This window comes from Nicotiana sylvestris, chromosome 11 (assembly GCF_000393655.2).
Source record: "Nicotiana sylvestris chromosome 11, ASM39365v2, whole genome shotgun sequence".
Taxonomy (NCBI): Eukaryota; Viridiplantae; Streptophyta; class Magnoliopsida; order Solanales; family Solanaceae; genus Nicotiana; species Nicotiana sylvestris.
Genome location: NC_091067.1, coordinates 51881671 through 51903648, shown reverse-complemented (window position 1 = coordinate 51903648; position 21978 = coordinate 51881671). Strand labels below are relative to the sequence as shown.

Sequence of the window (21978 nt, the reverse complement as noted above, 5' to 3'; positions counted from 1 at the left end):
CTAAAGTTATTTAAATACTGGGTACAAGTTAAAAAAATAAAAAGTATATATAAATTAAATAATTATAGGGACGACCAAATAGGACGACCGTGCAATTTTAACCTTCCTTACGTATACTAATTACTAGCCCATTATCGTAAATATATTTAATTTCGTCCTCCGAATCTGGACCCGTTGGACCCACATAAGTACCCCACCACCCTCTCTTTATCAACTACTGCTTCGGGTACCGAAAAGCCCACGTTGAAAGATCCCTTTCTCTTCATGGATTCCTCGCTTGTGACCCCTTTTTTTCTACTATTTCTATTCTATTCTCCCAATCTCTTTCTTTAACGTGGGTGATTGTGTGATCTTTCACACCACATGAAACTGGTGAGCGAGCGATACATATCTCTCTTTTTGGGTCAAAGTTATAATCTGATTGAAAATCCCATCCCTTTTGTGGGTCTCAGGTGCTAAGGCTACAAAGGGTGGTTGTTTTTTTACCAGCTGCCATGGACAATTCTTCCTTTGAGGGTAATTTTCTTTTCTTTTTAGTTTTATTCTGCCAAAAACAATGGCTAGTAAAGTAAGAATTTCACAAGAATATCACTCAAACGAATTGGGACAGAGGAAGTAGCTGTGAAATTTCTGATCTGTTAGTTTATAATCCTGCTAATGTTTTACTGATATATTGAATGGTGTTAATTTTATCCATTCTTTCTTTTCTTTATACATACTGTTAATTTTATTTTATCTCTTGCATACTATAGTATGAAATTTAATTACTGTTTTATATGTATAAAATAATTACTTCTATAATTTTTTTTAATTTTTTGGTTTACTGAAATGGGTGGTAGAATTGGTGGTTAGTTACCTACATACCTACTCTTCTGGGGTGAGTATAATTATTATATTTGGAACATATCAGCAATGTGATAACTATGCCATTTTCTTTGCCTACAGTGTTGTGGTCACATTTTACAATTTGAAAAGGGTTTACCAATGCGAACCGAGGAATATGGACATGATTCCTATTTTACAATGACACGACCATATTATATGGTCAGTTTGGAAATATTCAAGGAAATGGAGAGCTATGACAATGTCAAGTCGAAGGAGAAATAGCTACATTCTCTACCTTTATCTTTCTGAAACTTTACCTAAATATTATGTACAAGAGGTAGTGTGGATGTTTAGAAGAAGGAAAAGGTAGTTCGAACAAGTTGCAATTGTATAAAGGAAGAAGACTACCATAGTCACATATGCCCTGACGTCAAATGATCACAATTCCCAATTTATAATGAATTTAGTAATGAATTAGATGGCCAATTAAAGCCCCTTAAAGTCTAATTTCCAACGCTTCAAACCTTTCATCATTTGGACATTCTGACAAAAAATTAGGAGCATTTTACTAAAGGCTATCCTGTTAGAGAAACCATGTGCAGGGGCAGAGCAAAGCATGCGCCCAAAATCAGAATGCTGGGATTTCATGCGTGCGGGCAGTTCCAAGCCCGAAAAGCGCGCATGACTACATGCCTAGGGCATATAATAGCCATGGCTACTCCCACTCCAAGAATTCTGGTGAATATAAAAGTAGCCATGGTAGGTGAGGTAAAAATCTGAGAGAACATAAAAATTTCAATGAAAAGAAAAAGGAAGGGTGTCCTTTTATTTTTGATGAAGTAAGATGCTATATTGCTGGCATCAAGAAGATGCAATAAGTACAAAAGTATATAACTCCATTACAACATGTTCTAAACTAAGATCAGGGAGCTAACCAAAAATATAGAGCACCGAAAAAGTAGGTTGTCAAGTCAGGGTAAGAGAGGTAATAAAGTCAAGAAAAAGGACAACATTATTTACAGGAGTAAAATTACTCCAACTAAAAAAGATTCAGTAGACATCTAGCTTTCAAGGTGTCGTTTGGAGTTGAAATGCCATCAAAATATCTTTGTTTCCTTTTTGACCAAATACACCAAATAATTGCATGTTGGGATCATCTGCCAAATTTTCTTGATGGCCTTATTGACTTTCCAAATGTTCTAACCTTCAACTGTTTCCTTGATGCTCTGAGGTAATGTCCAACTGATGCTAAAAACTGAGAAGAACATATGCCAGATATCAGCAACCACTGGATATTGTAGGAATAGGTGATTGATAGATTGTGAGCTTAGCTGGCACGTGTAAAATCTATTAACAAGCAGAATGCTAAAAGGAAGGGGGTTCGTTTGTGAGTATGTTTACGTTCCAAGGTTATTGAGTGCGCCGAAGGGATTTATTGCTTGGATAAAACTCCGGATATGGGGACGAGAGGTTTGCATATAGAGAGAGGAGATTGAAGGAGAGGAGGCCAAGGAGATGTGAAAGTGTCATTAACAAAATTCATAATGGGATGTGCTATTTTAATTTAATTTTTATGTTTGAATGGGAGATTCTGATTCAGCTAAGATTTTTGAGATGTTAACTGTTGAGCATATCAGCATCCAATGAATTTTTTTACCGAAACAAAAAACTTATTGTTCCTGTCTCTGTGTATGAAATTAGTGATTTTCTGCGCAAAGCCGCAAACGTCAAAAGACAATGAAAATTTGTAGCAAAAGAAAAGAAATACCCTCAACATTATATCTACCAAGCATAAAATAAAATCGTTCTTTGTCATCGTTGTAATGTCTACATATCTATGCTCTTTTACTCTTTCCAAAAAAAGAAACGACAACCTTACACTAGAGATCTGCTTTGAGAGGGTGTTTGGATTGACTTATTTTAAGTGCTTATTGGCTTTTAAGCACTTTTTTAATTTGTGTGGTGCTTGGCAATGATAAAAATTGCTTAAAAGCACATACTTTTAGGCATAAAAAGTACAAAAATAAGCCAAAAGCCAAAAGTTGGGTATTACCAACTTATAGCTTTTGGCTTTTAGCTTAAAAGCTACTTTTTATATGCCAATCCAAACACCCTCTGAGTCTATAGTATTTTAGCTTATTTATAGATTAGTTAACCTTGTGTATACAAGATGTTGTTCTATGTGCATACATTTGCCAGTAATGTTGTGTTTATCAAGTAAATTGGCAAGTGATTCAGTCAAAAGTTGGAATTTTCGATAATTACTCAAAAAGGAAGAGTTTTAGATAAGCAGAAGTAAAACAAAATATATGCACTAGTAAGTTTAATAGTGATGTTGAGATGGGATTAGACTAGACTTTGACCTTTAAATGCAGACAACTCAAATATCTAGGTTTAGTCTGCAAGAGAAACAACAACTACCCAGTAAAATCCCACAAAGTGGGGTCTGGGAGGGTAATGTGTACCCAGACCTTACCCCTACCTCGATAGGGCAGAGAAGTTGTTACCGATAGACCCTCGGCTCAGAAAGACGGAAATAAAAAACAAGAAAAGACAATTCATTAGTAACTCCAGTAGAAACCGTAATAGTAACAGAAGCATAACAACCAAAAGATGAATGACATGCAATAACAGTAACCAGAATCTATGGCCCGGGGCTAAGATAAATAACAAGGATAGTGTGGATTCAACATAAACTGCAAGCCATCTAAGATCAACCCTAATCCAACCCCGCCTCACCCCCGGTATGAAGTAAGGAAAGCTGTACTACCCCCTAACCTACAACCCTAATGCTTGACCTCCAGACCTTCCTACCAAGGATAGTCTGCAAGAGAATGGAATGATAAATGAATATGTCACATATTAAACTAAAGCAGGGTGGTTGAATTGGAGAAATGGTACGAGAGTGCTATGTGAATAGGAAGATATCTAACAAATTGAACGACAAGTTCTATAGACTGTTATATAGGAATCAAAGTTGTGCCTTTAAGGCCCCAACATATCCACAAAAAGAGCATCATAGAAATGTAAGATATAAGATTGATGTTTGGTCATATAGATATCATATTAGATGATATTAGAAGTGATCACGTGTAATAGAGGGTGCAAGTAGCACAGATAGATGATAAAATAGGAGGTTGTTTGAGGTGGTTTGTATCATGTCTGCTTAGAACTCAAAATGCACCGATCCAACAAAATTAGAAATATCACAGTGACAAAGGTACAAGTATCACTCATAGAGGATAAAATGAGAGGTTATCTGACATGGTTTGATCATGTCCTATAGATCGCCAAATGCATTAACTCCATTGATGCAGTACTATGATAACTGAAAGTGTTAACACTTAAAAGAGTATAAAGTACACTCTTTAATATAAAGTATCACATGAGGGTATGTTGTTTCAAGAGACCTACAATCCCTTGAAATTAATAAGGGCTCAGCTTAGAAAAGAACAGAAAACCTACAATTTTTTAGAATCAAACAGGGATTTAACTAGGAACAGAATACACATAGAAGCAAATGACTCATATAGGTGATACCAACTAGTTTGGATTAGTGTTTATTGTAGTTATATTTACATTATGACTATAAGTTGGAGACTTTTATGTATCAGTTTCACGATAAGTGAAGATTTAGAGAATCTCTAATCTTAAAGATCACCAAATTTTCTTTATAAGATAAAATATTTAGTTGTGGAATTTGTACCCAAATAGAGCAGATTGAATATGAGGATTATAGCCGACTTTACTAGTTTTGGATTAGTGGCATAGTTGATCGATTGAGTGATCTCCCTCTCTGTTTGTCCTATTACTTGCATTTGCCATTTGATTGCAAATGATGGCTTTTCTTCGTGTTTTTTGGTAATCTGGTTGCAGTTGAAATATATTCCATTACTGAGGGAAGCCACAAGCAGTAAGAAAATTGAACTTAATAACCTTTTAATATAAAAAATTGAACAAGATTAGCTTGAAAACCCTTCAAAAATGAACTGAAGCTACACAAATAATTTAAAATTTTAAGAATTAAAAGAAAGAGAAGAACAGCAACATCTCAGTTTGTCAAATGTACTTTGCTAACCTTATTGGTTTTTATTGGATAGGAATTTACAAACTTGTTTGTTTGAAGTTACTTTTCCTGCTTTCTTGTTCTAGGTTTTGCATTTGATCCATCTAAGTGCAGTAAATTGAGTATGGAGGAAAAGAGGGAATTAGTTTATGAATTATCAAAGCGGTCACATGGTGCCCCTGAAATGCTGCAATCTTGGAGCCGTCAGGAGATTTTGCAGATATTATGTGCAGAGATGGGAAAAGAAAGGAAGTATACTGGACTGACAAAATTAAAAATAATAGAAAACCTTCTGAAAATTGTATCTGAGAAGAATTCATTGGAGCATGGAAGTACATCTAATCTTGAAATGCAGCCTTCATCAGAGAATGGACAGAGGAGTTCCAAGAGGCAGAGGAAAGCTGAGCATCCAAGTCGTTTTCCTATTGAGGCTAATAATTCTTCAACAACAAATGTTAATGTTAGTTTAGACAATGTTGTGTACTGCAAAAATTTGGCTTGCAGAGCTAAATTAAGTTGTGAAGATGCATTTTGCAAAAGGTGTTCATGTTGTATTTGCCGTAACTATGATGACAACAAGGACCCTAGTCTATGGTTGATTTGCAGCTCAGAGCCTCCTTTTCAAGGGGATTCATGTGGGATGTCATGCCACCTTGAGTGTGCCATTAAGCATGGAAAATCTGGTATTGCAACTGATAAATTAGATGGGGGCAATAATGGAACCTTTTATTGTGTATCCTGTGGAAAAGCTAATGATCTACTCAGGTAACTCTTTATATTACCTCCTGTCAGCGTGATCTGATGTTGTGCTTTTATGAATCCACAATAAGACAGAAAATTTTTCTTTCAAGTGGCATCTGTATTTGTCCACATTCCAAGTTTTCTTACCTTTCTCTTTTTCAGTAATTATGTGTATTGTAGCTCTTCTGATAAAAGTACTTTTATTAACGTCTTGAACTTTCGTCTTGGGATTGGTATCTTGTTTTTTTTTTTTTTTGCAATGAGTATTTCCATAGATATAAGATTTATGTTTGAACTGTGGACTATTTATCGCAACAAATAACCAACAAGAGCTTCAGAAAAGGCCTAATTGTAGAGAGATAACATGAAGTTTGCTCCACTTTTTTCATTATTTTTTCTCAATTCTCTGCCTTTGCATGTGGTTGCTTCACTTTTCCAATGGCTGTTAGACTGTACTCCTCGTGTGCGCATTTTTGGTAGCCTGAATGGAGTGTCCTTTGATTTATTGTGTTAATCAGAGTTGTAGTTCCTATGATTAGCCAATACCCGGGGAGGGGGGGGTTGCCTTGAGGGTGCAAATTGGGAAGGAGAAGGTAACGATTTCTGGTATATGAAGAATCATACCAAGTGTCATCTCTAATTTAAGTAGTTGGGCATGTTCTTGCTTAAATTATGAAATAAAATTGATCCTAGACTTATTTCTTCAACCCAACTTCCTTTTGTTTTATTCCAAGAACTCTTTCATAGTTTAATAGCAATACCTGGTATTGAAATATGATCAAAACTTTCTATTGATCCGGCGTATTGATCATTCTGTTTTAGGGTCCCTCGAGTTATTCCAAACTTTACATGGACTATGGACTAATCTGTTAGTTCATCCATATATGTTAGACTAGCACGACCCCAAAACGGAGTACAACAACAACAACCCAGTATAATCCCACATATGAGGTTTGGGGAGGGTAGTATGTACGCAGACCTTACCCCTACCCTATGGGGTAAAGCTGTTTCCGAAAGACCCTCGGCACAAAGAGATGAAAAAGAGGCAAAGGAACAGTAACAACAGCATGCGTCGGGAAGATAGTACTAGTGACCGAAAAATCAGAAAAATAAATAGAAAAGGTAATATCAATAATCAGAACCATGTAAAGGTACTAGGAAACCGGAGCAGAAAAATAGTACGAACACAACAAGTACCACTATTAAACTAAAGCAAGACACTAACAAACTAGCTTAATACCCACAACAGAGTAGAAAAACGCTCAACTACCTATTAACCTACGACCCTAATACTTGCCCTCCAAACCTTCCTATTAAGGGTGATGTCCTCGGTGGACTGGAGTCGCGCCATGTCTTGACTGATTACCTCTTCCCAATATTTCTTAGGCCGTCCTCTACCTCTTCTCATACTGGTCAAGGTCAACCGCTCGCCCCTCCTAACCGGGGCATCAAGGCTTCTCTACACGTGCTCGAACTATCTAAACCTCATTTCCTGCATTTTGTCTTCAATGAGCGCAACCCCACCTTTGCCCGAATGTCGTCATTCCTAATTGTGAGAATGCACGGGAGAAAATATATTATTGATTAATTATGACAATGATACAATGAGCCCTATTTATATATAATACATGTCCTACTCCTAATACATATGGGATTAGGGTTATTTACTACTATTTAACTATCAAACTAACACTCCCCCTCAAGCTGATGCATATAAATCATATGTACCGAGCTTGTTACATATATAACTAATACGAGGACCAGTGAGGGACTTGGTGAAAATATCAGCAAGCTGATCATTCGACTTCACAAATTTTGTAGCAATATCTCCCGAGAATATCTTTTCTCTAACAAAGTGACATTCAATCTCGATGTGTTTAGTTCTCTCATGGAACACTGGATTTGACGCAATATGAAGAGCAACTTGATTATCACGCACAAGTCCCATCTGACTAATCTCACCAAATTTCAACTCCTTGAGCAACTGTTTGATCCAAATTAGCTCACATGTCGCCATAGCATTGCTCGATATTCTGCTTCTGCACTAGACCGAGCAACCACATTCTGTTTCTTGCTCGTCCAAGACACCAAATTTCCTCCTACTAAGACACAATATCCAGACGTAGACCGTCTATCAGAAGGTGATCCTGCCCAATCAACATCTGAGTATCCAACGATCTGCTCATGACCTCGATCCTCAAACAATAAGCCTTTGCCTGGAGCTGATTTTATATACCGAAGAATTAGGACAACTGCATCCCAATAACTATCACAGGGAGAATCCATAAACTGACTCACAACACTCACAGGAAAAGAAATGTCAGGTCTAGTCACTGTGAGGTAATTTAATTTACCAACCAACCGCCTATATCTTGCAGAATCGCTAAGAGGCTCCCCCCGTCCTGGCAGAAGTTTAGAATTCGAATCCATCAGAGTGTCAATAGGTCTACAACCTATCATTCTTGTCTCCTCAAGAATATCTAAGGCATGCTTCCGTTGTGAGATCACAATACCCGAGTTAGACTGAGCGACCTCAATACCCAGAAAATACTTTAATCTGCCCAGATCCTTAGTCTGAAAGTGCTGAAAAAGATGTTGCTTCAACTTACTAATACCATCCTGATCATTGCTGGTAATAACAATATCGTCAACATAAACGACCAGATAAATACTGAGATTTGAAGCAGAATGTCGATAAAATACAGAGTGATCAGCTTCACTACGAGTCATGTCAAACTCCTGAATAACTGTGCTGAACTTACCAAACCAGGTTCGAGGAGACTGCTTTAAACCATAGAGGGACTGGCGCAACCGACATACAAGGCCACTAGACTCCCCCTGAGCAACAAACCCAGGTGGTTGCTCCATATAAACCTCATCCTCAAGGTCACCGTGAAGAAAAATATTCTTAATGTCCAACTGATAGAGAGGCCAATGACTAATAGCAGCCATGGATAGAAAAAGGCGGACTGATGCAATTTTAGCCACGGGAGAGAAAGTATCACTGTAATCGAGTCCAAATATCTGAGTATATCCTTTGGCAACAAGACGAGCCTTAAGTCGATCAACCTGACCATCTGGACCAACTTTGACTGCATACACCTAACGACAACCAACAGTCGATTTACCTGAAGGAAGAGGAACAAGCTCCCAAGTACCACTCGTATGTAAAGCAGACATCTCGTCAATCATAACTTGTCGCCATCCGGGATGAGACAGTGCTTCACCTGTAGACTTATGGATGGAAACAGAGGACAAAGATGACACAAATGCATAATGGGATGATGAGAGACGATAGTAACTTAAACCGACATTATGGGATTAGGATTAAGTGTGGACCGTATACCTTTTCGTAGTGCAATCGGTTGATTAAGAGGAGACAAGTCCGCAGTATTAGCAGGGTCAGGTGCAGGACGTGAATCAGCTGGGCCTAATGTTAGGGGCGGACGACGATGATAAGTCAGGGTGGAGCTGTAGAAGGTTGAACTGGACTAGGTGGTGGCACTGAAGCTATAGTTGGTGGAACTGGACTAGGTGGTGGCACTGGAGCTATAGTTGGTGGAACTGGACTAGGTGGTGGCACTAGACTCGATGGTGACACTGGAGCTATAGGTGGTGGAGCTGCAACTGGAACTGTAGGCGGTGGAGCTATGGAGGAAGATGAATGGGAGATGGGGACTGAATCTCCAAAAGAAGGAACGGGTAGCACCTCAAAAATATCTAAGTGATTATCTGGACCTGTGAAGTATGATTGAGTTTCAAAGAAGGTAACATCAGCAGACATAAGAAATTGCTGAAGGTCAGGAGAATAACATCGATATCCTTTTTGCGTTCTTGAGTAACCCAGAAATATGCACTTAAAGAGCACGAGGAGCTAACTTATCTTTTCCTGGAGTAATGTCATGAACAAAACACGTACTCCCAAAGACACAGTGTGGAAGAGAGAACAAAGGTCTGTGGGGAAACAGGACAGAGAATGGAACTTGATTTTGGATAGCTGAAGATGGCATACGATTAATAAGATAACAAGATGTAAGAACTGCATCCCCTTAAAAACGCAGCGGAACATGAAATTGTATGAGTAAAGTACGAGCAGTTTCAATAAGATGTCTATTCTTTCTTTCAGCTACCCCATTTTGTTGGGATGTGTACGAACAAGATGTTTGATGAATAATCCCATTGGAGTTCATAAATTGCTAAAATGAGGAAGACAAATACTCTAGGCATTATCACTACGAAATGTGCGGATAGAAACCCCAAATTGTTTCTGAATTTCAGCATGGAAGGTCTGAAAAATAGAAAATAACTCGGATCGATTTTTCATCAAAAATATCCAAGTGCACCTGGAATAATCATCAATGAAACTGACAAAGTAGCGGAATCCCAAGGTAGAACTGACCCGACTAGGACCCCAAACATCTGAATGGACTAAAGTAAAAGGTGACTCTGCTCGATTATAGAGACGCCGCGAGAAATGGGAGCGGGTATACTTACCGAGCTGACATGACTCACACTCTAGAGTGGACAAGTGAGATAAGCCAGGTATCATTTTCTGAAGTTTTGACAAACTGGGATGTCCTAACCGTTTATGTAATAAATCTGGTGAATCAGTAACGGAAGAAGTTATTGGAGGAAGACAAGATGCGAGTCCATGTGATTTTGCAAGGATAAGGTAATAAAGTCCATTTGATTCACGTCCGGTACCTATGATCTGCCCTGTACTGCGTTCCTGTATAAAAACAAGGTCATCAAGAAATAAAATAGCAGATTTAAGGGATTTGGCTAAGTGACTAACGGCTATGAGATTAAAAGGACTACCAGGAACATAAAGAACGGAGTCTAAAGGTAAGGAAGGAAGTGGACTTGCTTGACCTATTGCTGTTGCCATGGCTTGAGACCCATTGACCATTGTGACTGTTGGAAGAGATTGAGAATATGAAATACTAGTGAAAAGAGATTTGTTACGAGAAATATGATCAGATGCACCTGAATCAATAACCCAAGACTCAGAAGGTGAAGATTGGGAGACACAAGTCATGCCACTATTTGTTGGAACACCGGAGGCTAATCCTGAAGATGTCTGTTTACGTGCTTTGTACTGAAGGAACTCAATATAATCCGGTAAAGAAACCATCTGGATGGGATTCAATGCATTGGATCCAACGAATTGTGAGTTAAAGGCTTCCGATACGAATGCCATTATAATATCGTGCCGGAAAAAGCAGAAATTTTCTGGGGATCACTGTTCACGCCTGAAAAATCACTGTAGCTGCCGGAAAAATCAGTGTAGTCGCCGGAAAAACTCAAAGTGGTCGGAATCAAACGAAAACAGGATGGGTAGGGTCGGAATTAGTAGCCGACCCAACTGTTCTAAGAACCGTCGTAAAAAAATGGCCGGAAGTGGTCGTACTCGCTGGCGCGTGGGTTTACGCGCTCATCGGAAAATTTCTGTTGCCGGCGCGTGGCAGCTTTTCTGCCGGAGAAATTTTAATGGGTTGGTCGCCGAGGAGTGATCTACCTCGTGGTCGTATTGGTTTTTGCACAACACCGACAGAAAGTGACTTGATTGCGGGCAGCCTTCTAAGTCGCCGGGAAATTGCACGGCGACGAGGTTTTTCTTCCCGGGAGTCGCTGAAATGATGCACAACGATAGGTTTCTCACTAATGCTCTGATACCATGTGAGAATGCACGGGAGAAAATATATTATTGATTAATTATGACAATGATACAATGAGCCCTATTTATATATAATACATGTCCTACTCCTAATACATATGGGATTGGGGTTATTTACTACTATTTAACTATCAAACTAACACTAATCTTATCCAACCTAGTATGCCCGCTCATCTACCTCAACATCCTCATTTCTGTTACTTTCATCTTTTGGATATGAGAATTCTTGACTGGCCAAAGCGGAGTACTCTACCGTGAAAAAATATTTGAAAGATTGTATATATCAAATTCGAACAGAACGAAAGTTGAGGGCTGTTAAGTGCTTCTTTTGCTAGAGCTAGACTAATGCAGTTAGAAAAGCTTCTTATAAAGGGTTTGGTAACAGGTTAGAAACTATTGTTGTTGGGGTCTTAACTCCAACTTACACTCTTAAGCCAAATGCTTTATTAGATTGTTTAGTTGGCATTTTCATTCCCCTATAAACAATATTGATAATTTTTTGGATTTTGTTAGCTCCCTGATTCTAGCATAGACATTGTTTTGGAGCTAACTTTTTTGCTACCTTTGTATTCTGCATCTCAAATCCTTTTGATTAAGATCAAATGTGGAGCTATAGCTGTTTCACTAAAAAGAGAAATAGCGAAAGAAACAAAATACTTTTCTAGCTGCAGCGAACAACGTTGTTGGATGTGTCAGAAGCTTTCTTCCTTGTTGAAGTTATGTTAGAAAGGAGATTAATGTGCAATTTTGAACAAAAGTAAAGTTACTGAGCTGCTTGAACTTTGGCAAAATTAAGATAAGATAAATAAGTATTAAAAGTTGCTCTCCGAGTCCGTAGGCATTATCTCCAAGTTCAAAAGCGAAATTCACATTCATGGATAATATATAGAAATTTGTTCTTGTCAGAACTTTTCTTGATTAATCGTAATATAATGGTACTATTGGATGTTCAATATCTTTTATCCAAAATAAGTGGTTTGGGAACAAGGGCATTCTTAAGCAAACATTCTTGAGAGCAATTGTCAACTGAAAAAGAAGCTAAACTTATTCTTTCCAGTAATTTTCTAGATGCTTTGAGGGAATGAAAGATAGATCCGGTGCACAAATTAAGGCTTGTTTATTGTGAGCAGATTGTTTTATATATTGTTTTTTTTATTTGTTAGTTTTCTTGTTCTTTATTATGAGTTAAAAAGATTAGAAGGAAGGGTGCCGATGGAGTGAGGTTGATTGACAGATGATGAGCTTGAGTGATTTGAGACACATGAAGTGGTGGACCAGGGCCTCCTATTACCTGAAACCAGTTAATGAAAGATAATCAGGATCAAATTAACCTCCGGGGTTAACCTGGTGTCTAGTTCAGAGGTTGCATTTTTTGGAAAAAATGTCAAGGAGGTTAAGGAGAGTAATTTGTAAATTAAGGCCTCAAACCTTGATTGCAACTTCAATTTTGTTTTAAAGGGCTCGGTTGTTCGCCGATCCAAGTGGTACGTGAGTTGGGTTTAGAACATCGTGAGGCAGTTCGGTTCCTATCTAACCATTGTTGTTAAAGGGAGAATTGCGAGGAGCCAACTCTAGTACGAGAATCTGGAGGAGAGTTTTGTCCTTGTGCATGGCATCAAGCTTAACTGTTTATTAATAGTTGTACCGTGTCCTCCGCTATTTGATCATTACATCTTTCGGTACTTGGAACATTGCATAATTTTACTACCCTAAGCTTGTATAGATTGTTGAGCTCGTGGGAGCCGTGGGTTATGACCTTCCCTGGTCTTAACCAGCTTGTTTTGGAGCTCCGAGCTCATCATATTTGTTATATATTAATAATTTTGTAATTTGATGTCTCACATGTTCTAAAAGATTAATTATATAAAGAATTTCAAATCACACTTTTTTTCTTTTTCTTTTTGATAAAGGAACTTAAAAGCCCTTTATATGCAATGCGTTTGAGATCAACAAAGACATTGTGCAACAACCAAAGCTTTTGATTCCTACTTTGCTCCTAGCCTTTAGGTCCCATGACTGCAATTTTCGTGTTATATATTTTCTGACTTTTTCCTTCTATTATTTTGCCAGATTTGTTTTTCATTTTCTAAAGCTTCGATCCTAGTCCTAGAGTTTAAAAGCTATTTGTTACCCATGTCTTTGGATTCACCATCTTTTCTTACCCCTCGAAAGCGCATTTTGTCCCAACTGGTTATATTGGTTTCATCTGTAATTGCTTATCTAATCCACCTACATCACAAGATTTGAGTGTGTGAGGCAATTGTTGTGTTGTCGCCAAAATGATTCGACTACTGGATAGACTAGCTGTGGGTGATGGACTAAGGGTTAGATTTGCAACTAACTATGATGCCTTGCATTTTAACCTTTACTGTGTCAAAGGGGACCCTTAAGACTACTGAGAAAGACTATACTAGAGCAGATATCAGTGCCAGCATGTTGGTTGTGCTGCCAAGGCTGTTTACCATTCATGAAAGTATGTATAGTTTATGAATCTACTGGTGTAGCCTCTGCAAGGTGACTGTACTTCAGAAGAATATCAAGTTTTACCTCCTAAGGAGAATATAAGTTGGGTTTGATTACCTGGATTTCTTTTTGCCGCTGTGTGATATGTACTTCCCGCTTGTGATTGGGTTGCATCAGGGATCAACTCTTAGCCCGTTATTATTTTCCTTGGCGATAGATGCACTGGCGCGCAACATTCAAGGAGAGGTGCCATGGTGTATGTTATTTGCAGATGACAGTTCTGACTGACGAGACGCAACATGGTGTTAACTGGAGACTGGAGGTTTCGAGACAGACCCTAGAATCTAAAGGTTTCAAGTTGAGCAGGACCAAGACAGAATACTTGAAGTGCAAGTTCAGCGACAGGACCTAGGAAGCGGACATGCATGCCACAAGTCATCCCCAAGAGAAGAAGTTTCAAGTACCTTGGGTCAGTAATCCAAGGAAATGGGGAGATTGACGAGGATGTTACACATTGTATTAGAGCAGAGTGGATGAAATGGAAGCTCGCATCCGATGTCTTGTGTGACAAGAATATGCCACTAAAACTTAAAAGGTAAGTTCTATAAAGTGGTGGTTAGACTGATTATGTTGTATGGGGTAGAGTGTTGGTCAGTCAAGAACTCTCATGCCTAGAAGATGAAAATAGTTGAACTGAAGATGTTGAGATGGATGTGCGTTCATTCTAGGTTAGATAAGATTAGGAATGAAGATATCCGGGAAAAGGTGGGAGTGACCCCCGTGAGGGTCAGATGCGGAGGCGAGGCTAAGATAGTTGAAGCCTATGAAGAGAAGAACAAATGCCCCATTAAGGAGGTGTGAGAGGTTGTCCTTGGTGGGCATGAGGCAGTGTTGTGAAAAGCGCTCGCTTCAGCGCTTAAAGCGTGAAGCGAAGCGGGAACTTGGTCGCTTCTATGTTGTGAAGCGTAGCAGGTGTTATAAAGCGTTCGCTTCTGCCAAAAAAGCGAGAAGTGTGAGAAGCGACAGTAGCGACTGAAGCGAGAGCTTCGATATATTAAGGCTGCCAAAGATTAAAAATTAAAAAAGCTCTCTTTTCAAAACATATCGAGCAAGAGAAAAAAACAGGCGACTAGGGTTCCCATTTTCTGCACTTTTCAAGTTCAAGTTCATCAAGTTCAAGCGCAGGTATGTGATTTCTTCTTCTTCTTCCTTCTTCTTCTTCTTTTTTCTTTTTCTTTCACTGTTTCAGTCTCAAAATAGCATCGAAATGCTGCTAAATTTTTTCCCTCCGGTTCTTTTTTTTTCTCATTCTCCTCTTCTTCTTCTTCTTCTTCTTCTTCTTTCATTGTTTCAGTCTCGAAATGCTACCCAATTTTTTTCTGTTTCAGTTGCTGCCATTTTTTTGCTTACAGTTACATATGTTGTCTATGCAATATTTATTTTGATATTTTTTTAAAATTCCGCTTCACTTCAAAAAAGCGAGTGCTTCGCTTCTCGCTTTAAGTGAAAAGGGGCTTGTCGCTTTTCCTCGCTTCACGCTCTTCACAATACTGGTATGAGGATAGGTAGAGGTAGGCCTAAAAAGTATTGGGAAGACGTGATTAGGCAGAACATGACGCATTTTAGCTTATCGAGGACATGACCCATGATAGGATGGTGTGGAGCTTGATGATTAGGGTAGAAGAAGAGTAGGTAGTCGAGCGTTTTCCTTTTTCTTTCCCATACCAGTAATATTAGTGTTATTCTTGTATCTTTGTTATTCTTAGATTGCTATTAGTGCTTGCTGTGGAGGTTGATGATTAGGATAGAAGAAGAGTAGGTAGTCGAGCGTTTTCCTTTTTCTTTCCCATACCAGTAATATTAGTGTTATTATTGTATCTTTGTTATTCTTAGATTGCTATTAGTCTTGCTGTTTGATTGCTATCTTTCACTTTAGGTTTCTTAATATCTCGTTGTTGTTATTGCTTGTTGCCATGCTTCTTTTCATCTTTTTTTTAACCAAGTGTCCATCGGAGACATCCTCTCTGCACTCTCATGGTAGGGGTAAGGTCTGTGTAAACACTACCCTCCTCAGACCTCACTTGTGAGAATTCATTAGATTTTTTTTTTTTTTTTGTTGTTGTTGTTGTTGCTGCGGTGATATGCACTAACTGAAATTTCCATGACCTGGATATTAAATAATTGACTAGGGCATCTGATGGAATAAATAAGTAAACAAATAAAAAACAATGAAACATAGGATCAAATCTGTGAAATATGGAACAGGTTTATAGATCTACGTCTCTGTATGAGATTGGGAAATAGTGTTTCAGAGATTTTTTTGCACCTTCATCTCAAAAGGAATGACACTTCCTATTTAGGAAGTTTAACAGATTTTTCTGACTGCCTTTTTTTCATTGTCCAAACATCTTTTTAGATGCTTTATTATAGAATATTTTAATTTATGTATGTTTATGTAGTTTTAGTTTATGTATATTTAAAAAGAAATTAACAAAATCATACAAAAGATTGATCCGCGGACCTTCTTACTTGCAACCCTGCATTATCTTGGGATGGAGGGTGTATTATTTCTCTGTGCATTTGAACGAGAATCTGCGTATCCAACAGAATCTAATGTTAACATTATGTTGTCCAAACATTACAGTTACTATACTTTGCTTATTTTCCAGTTTCTTTTTATGTTACATGCATATTTCTTATTCAGTGTAACCATTCATTGAGTCTTATGCTGGTTCAAAAATTGGGAAGCATAGATATAAGCTGTGGGTCTTCGTCCCTCACTTCCTTTTGTGGACTCTTTGGAAGGATAGATTTTGACATTTTGTAGATATTATATCTGGTTGAGCCGATTTCTGAAACAACTCGTATTTTGATGCAAAAAAATCTTTGCAGATGGGATTGAAGACCTTGTACAGTTCATGAACACTAAATTCCTAACTGGTTTTATTGTATCCTCTTTTGTCCATTCTGTATATTCTTATTGTTTTTTGTATATCAGTGTCTTCCTGTTCCCCGAAGAAGTTCAATTTTGTGCATTATCTTAATTGGCAATTGACCTAATTATCATATCTATTTCCCTTCAAGTCTACAATAAGATGTTAAAATTTTGCTGTTGTGAAATTGATCTTCTATTGCATGATGGATACAGTGAACTATTTCCATGTAGAATCCATAAAGGACTACTGACATGTATATAAGCTTTAAAGTATTGCAAAATGCAAACTTGTATGATTAGAATTCAAGCTATGGTTAGTATGTAGAAATAAAGATGTTTTCTTCACTTCTTGCAGTTCTTTGAAAAAACAACTTATTACGGCAAGAGATACCAGGCGCGTAGACATATTATGCTATAGGCTTTCGTTGAGCCAAAAAATTTCAGTTGGCACCAAAAATTGCCAAAAGCTGTGTGAAGTTCTTGATGAAGCTGTAAAGAAGCTTGAAGCGGATGTAGGCCCTCTGACTGGTTTGCCTGTGAAGATGGCTAGAGGTATTGTGAACAGGCTCTCATTTGGCCCAGCTGTTCAGCAACTTTGTGGCTTGGCTATTGAGTACATAGATGCCCTGCTCTCTGAGAGAGTGTCCCAAATGCCGTCTAATGCTAAGATCCAAGGTAATACTCATTCTAATTTGAGGTTTGTTATTGGAGACATAGACACTGTCCTTATCTATTTATTGATTCTGTAGAATTCCTTTCTTTTCATGTGTTACTGTGATGCCTTCATTATTTTCTTTGTCTAAGTTTGGTGCTCATTTAAGTCAAGTGAAGTAATACATTTACATGGGGCTATATTTTGTAGATTGCAAAGTGACGGCATCAAAACTTGTCAGATTTGAAGATGTCTTTGCCTCATCTGTGACTGTTGTTTTGAGTTCTGAAGGGGCTTCTATGGAGAATGTTGTTGGTTACACTTTGTGGCATCGGAAAGCTGATGAAACGGAATATCCAGTAGAACCAACTCGGACATTGTTTTCCCCTAGTACTAGGTTTGTGCTCTCAGATCTGACTCCAGCTACAGCTTACGTTCTCAAGATTGTGTCCCTTGATAGCAAAAGAGAGCTGGGAATGTTTGAAGTTAAATTCTGCACTAGTAAAGCTGGAAATGAATTGTCTAATCTGAACTTGAAAAGCTTGGAAGTTGAGAGAAGTCAAAGTCCACCAACGAATTGCAGCAACCTTTCTAATCCTTCTTCAGTGGAGGATGAAACTAATAACATTATTCTCTGCAGCAGTGACGATGAGAACAGAAGGGATAATTGTCTTTCTTGTCGTGACAACACTGATAAAACAATTTCTGCGGACATGTGTTGCACCACAGTCGCCTTTACTGGTAAAAGTCAAACAGGAAATGCAGGAGAAATGGTATCCTTCGGCGATGAGGAAGATAGCATGGTGAAAGTAAGCTCCTTGCCAAATACTGATGCTGTAAATCTTGAGAACAAGCAGTGTTCAGATGTTCAAACAACAGATGAGACAAGCACCGATAATGGGTCAAATGCACCTCCGCAGACTGCCTTGGAATTTACACCAATTGTCAGTAGTGTGGAAGCTGACTTGCCTATTACACCCTGCAAATTGGAGAATGTGAAGGGCAGCCTTGGCCGGAAAGGGAAATCGGAACATTGCAGCAAAAATCTTGATAATGGATCAGGGAAGGAGGATGGACCACAAGTTGGCAGCTCTTCGAAGAAGAGAGTTGGAGAATGGCAAGAAGATTGTACTGGAACTGGAGATAAAGATTTCGAGTATTACGTCAAAGTAGTTAGATGGTTAGAATGTGGTGAACATATTGATAAGACATTCAGGCAGAAGTTCTTAACCTGGTATAGCTTAAGAGCTACACCACAAGATGTTAGGATTGTAAAGGCATTCGTTGATAACCTTATCGAAGATCCAGCATCACTTGCTGGGCAGCTGGTGGATACTTTCTCTGATGTTATTTCAAGCAAGAGATCCTCTGTAGTTCCTGGAGGCTTTTGCCTGAAGCTTTGGCATTAACGGATTCGGAATGGATCCTCTTCTCCCTGCTACATGATTTATAATTGCAAATCCATGGGGTTTGTTTAGCTTAACATAATTCTTTTATTCCCAAATTGTCCTATCTCATCATTATAATTCTATGTTGTAAACATTTAGACCATCTTTTATTTTTCTCACAGATTGCTTCTGCCCAATTGATCCACATTTCTCTCTGGTATGAAGTTGGAGTTGGAATGAAAGGGATCTGCTGTAAGATTATTTGAAATAAATATCTATTGGATATTTGATTCTTTTGAGCTAGAAATATTACTTGATATTTTAAGCATGAAGATTTTGATGTTCATTAGAAGTAGTGCCTTTAGTTTGGATGTCAAGAACAGAAGATGAATTTTTATGAACTGGAATGTTTGGAAGAGAAACGTATCAAAACCTTCAGTATGTGGTGCATTGCAACTTCAAAATGTAGAAGCAATTTTCTGAAGAGAGGAACCAAGGTCTTCATAATATTAGAAAATATTCGAATTCAGCGCAATTTATTCATTACTTTCAAGCTTAAAACTTGACTTAATTTTTCCTCGCTGGGGTTGTGCTTTAACACATCACTTGTGCTTCCTTTAATACAGTTGGTTTGGATGAAGTAAACTATAACATACCCAGTGTAATTCCACAAGCAGGGTCTTGAGAGGGTAAGGTTTGAGGTGTATGCAAATCTTACCCCCAACCTTTTTGTGTGGTAGAAAGGTTGTTTCCGATAGATCCTTGGCTCAAGAAAAGTATTTTCAGAATAGGTTTGAGAAATACAACAATAATGAAAATACCGAAGAAAAAAAAGTATTGATAGCAAAATAGTAAAGATAACCAAAATAAAAGAAATAACAAGAGTAACGAAATTATATAATAACAATAGTAGTAGTAGCAGTAGTAATAATAAGATACAAGGAGAACATGGAGTATATAAGGTGATCTAAACTAGATACATGCTCTCCCACAAAATGCAAGGAATCGCTGATTACCTACTAATCTTCTAGCCTAATCCTCGGCATCCATGCTCTCCTATCTAGAGTCATGTCTTCGATGAGCCGAAGATGTGTCATGTTATGCCTAATCACTTCTCCCAAATTCTTCTTTGGTTTACCTCAGTCTCTCCTTAGACCTATCACTGCTAACTTCTCGCACCTCCTCACTGGGGCATATGTGATCTTCCTCTTCACATGCCTGAACTATCTCAGCCTCGCTTTCCATATCTTGTCCATCATGAAGGCCACAACAATCTTGCCCCGTATATATTCGTTCCTAATCTTATCTCTCCCAGTATGCCCACACATTCATATAAGCATCTCCACCCGCTACTGACATCTTCTGAAGGTGTGAGTTCTTGACTGGCCAATATTTTGCCCCATACAATAAAGTTGGTCTAACAACTACTCTATAAAACTAAACCTTTAAGTCTTAGTGATACATTTTTATCATGTAATACATCAGATACATGCCTTTATTTCATCCACCTTGCTCCAATACGATATGCGACATCAGTGTCGGCCTCCCCATTTTCTTGGATTATTGATCCAAAATACTTGAAGCATCCTCTCTTCCGAACCACTTGTGTACTAATCCTCACTTTCATATCCGCCTCATGTGATACATTACTAAACTTGCAGTATATGTATTTTATTTTACTCATGCTCAACTGAAAACCTTTAGATTCTAGTGTCTGTCTTCAAACCTCCAGTTTATCGTTAACTCCATCACGTGTCTCGTCAATCAACACTATGTCTTCTGCAAATAACATATATCATAGTACCTCGCCTTAAATATGTCGTGTCAATTCATTTATTACCAATGCAAACAAAAATGTTGTAACGATCCGGTTGGTCGTTTTGAAAGTTGTAGCCCCGTTCTCCCATTTACTGCTCATTTTATGCTTAATAGTTGCTATATGACTTGACGGGGTAGTTAGTTCGGTTTTAGGGAGGTTTTGAAATGATGTTGAGACACTTAGGCTCATTTGGACATAAGAGATTTTTACTTTTTTCGAAAATTCTTCATTTTTTTTCGAAATCAGCGTTTAGTCATAAAATTTCTAATTTCACTTGAAGATGCATTTTGGAATTTTTTGATAATTTGAAAAACTCCAAAAGCTATTTTTTAAAATTTTTACTCAGATCACTCACAAAACTTCAAAAACAACCCAAAATTATATTCATGTCCAAACACAACTCTAATTTTTAAGTACCATATTCACTTGAAAATTTGTTTCACTTTTTTTTTGGAATTTTACATATCTTATGTCCAAACACCCACTTAGTCTCCAGGTTGGAAGATTAAGTTTGAAAAGGTTGATCGAATATTGACTAATGTGTAAACGGCTCCGGAATGGAGTTTTGACGGGTTTGTTAGCTCTGTTAGATGATTTTGTACTAAGGAGTGTGTCCGGATAGTAATTTGGATGTCTGTAGTTGAATTAGGCTTGAAATGACAAAGTTGAAAATTTAGAAGTTTGACCGATAGTTGACTTTGTGGTTACTGGGCTCGTATTGGGGTTCTGGGAGTTGCAGTAGGTCCGTTGTGTCATTTGTTACTTATGTTCAAAATTTTAGGTCAATTGAATGTGATTTGATAGGTTTCGACATCGAATGTAGAAGTTAGAAGTTCATTAGGCTTGAATCGATGCGCGATTCGTGGTTTTAGCATTGTGTGATGTGGTTTGAAGGCTCAGCTAAGTTCATCTCATGTTTTAGGACTTTTTGGAATGTTTGGTTGAGGTCTCGGGGGCTTCAGATGGTTTAACGGATTAAAATTTGACTTAAGTGTTATGCCGGTGCTTCAGGTCTAGTGTCATCGCACCTGCGGTGGGATTGGCTGCGGGCGCGGAGCCACAGAAACGGCTAAGCTTGCGCAACTGTGAAGAGGAGTAAGGTCTATGGAGGAGGTTCCGCAGATGCGGATGCGCATCTGTGCGTGGTCGACCGCAGAAGCGGATTTGGATAGGAAGTAGGGGCGTCGCAGAATTGAAGGGAGGTTTGCAGATGCGGTCCCGCAGGTGCGAGGTTGGGATCGCAGGTGCGAGAGGTCGCATGTTAAGTGGGTTTCGCAGAAGCGCGAATTTCTCCGAAAAAATAGATGCGCAGGTGCGAGCCCAGGCTCCGCAGGTGCGGAAATGCATGGGCAGAGTTTAAAACTCAAAGGTTTCGTGATTTTAATCATTTTGGACATTTCAAGCTCGGGCTA

At 38.4% G+C, this 21978-nt stretch overlaps 1 protein-coding gene across 4 annotated transcripts; it reads left to right on the top strand.

The window, feature by feature from the left end:
- The first annotated feature begins 235 nt into the window (after positions 1 to 235).
- On the top strand, positions 236 to 19054 carry LOC104245304 (VIN3-like protein 2). Of its 4 annotated transcripts, none has more exons than XM_009800892.2 (5): positions 236 to 372; positions 453 to 516; positions 4978 to 5656; positions 17063 to 17382; positions 17570 to 19054. In XM_009800892.2, exons 1-5 carry the CDS (start codon positions 364 to 366, stop codon positions 18766 to 18768), a joined length of 2271 nt encoding a protein of 756 aa, XP_009799194.1. In that variant the 5' UTR covers positions 236 to 363; the 3' UTR covers positions 18769 to 19054. The 4 variants fall into 4 exon arrangements, with proteins under 4 accessions (XP_009799194.1, XP_070019188.1, XP_009799195.1 ...); XM_070163087.1 differs by adding an exon at positions 946 to 1044 and having other exon boundaries at positions 236 to 516; XM_009800893.2 differs by adding an exon at positions 946 to 1106 and having other exon boundaries at positions 236 to 516.
- Positions 19055 to 21978: the final 2924 nt, after the last annotated feature.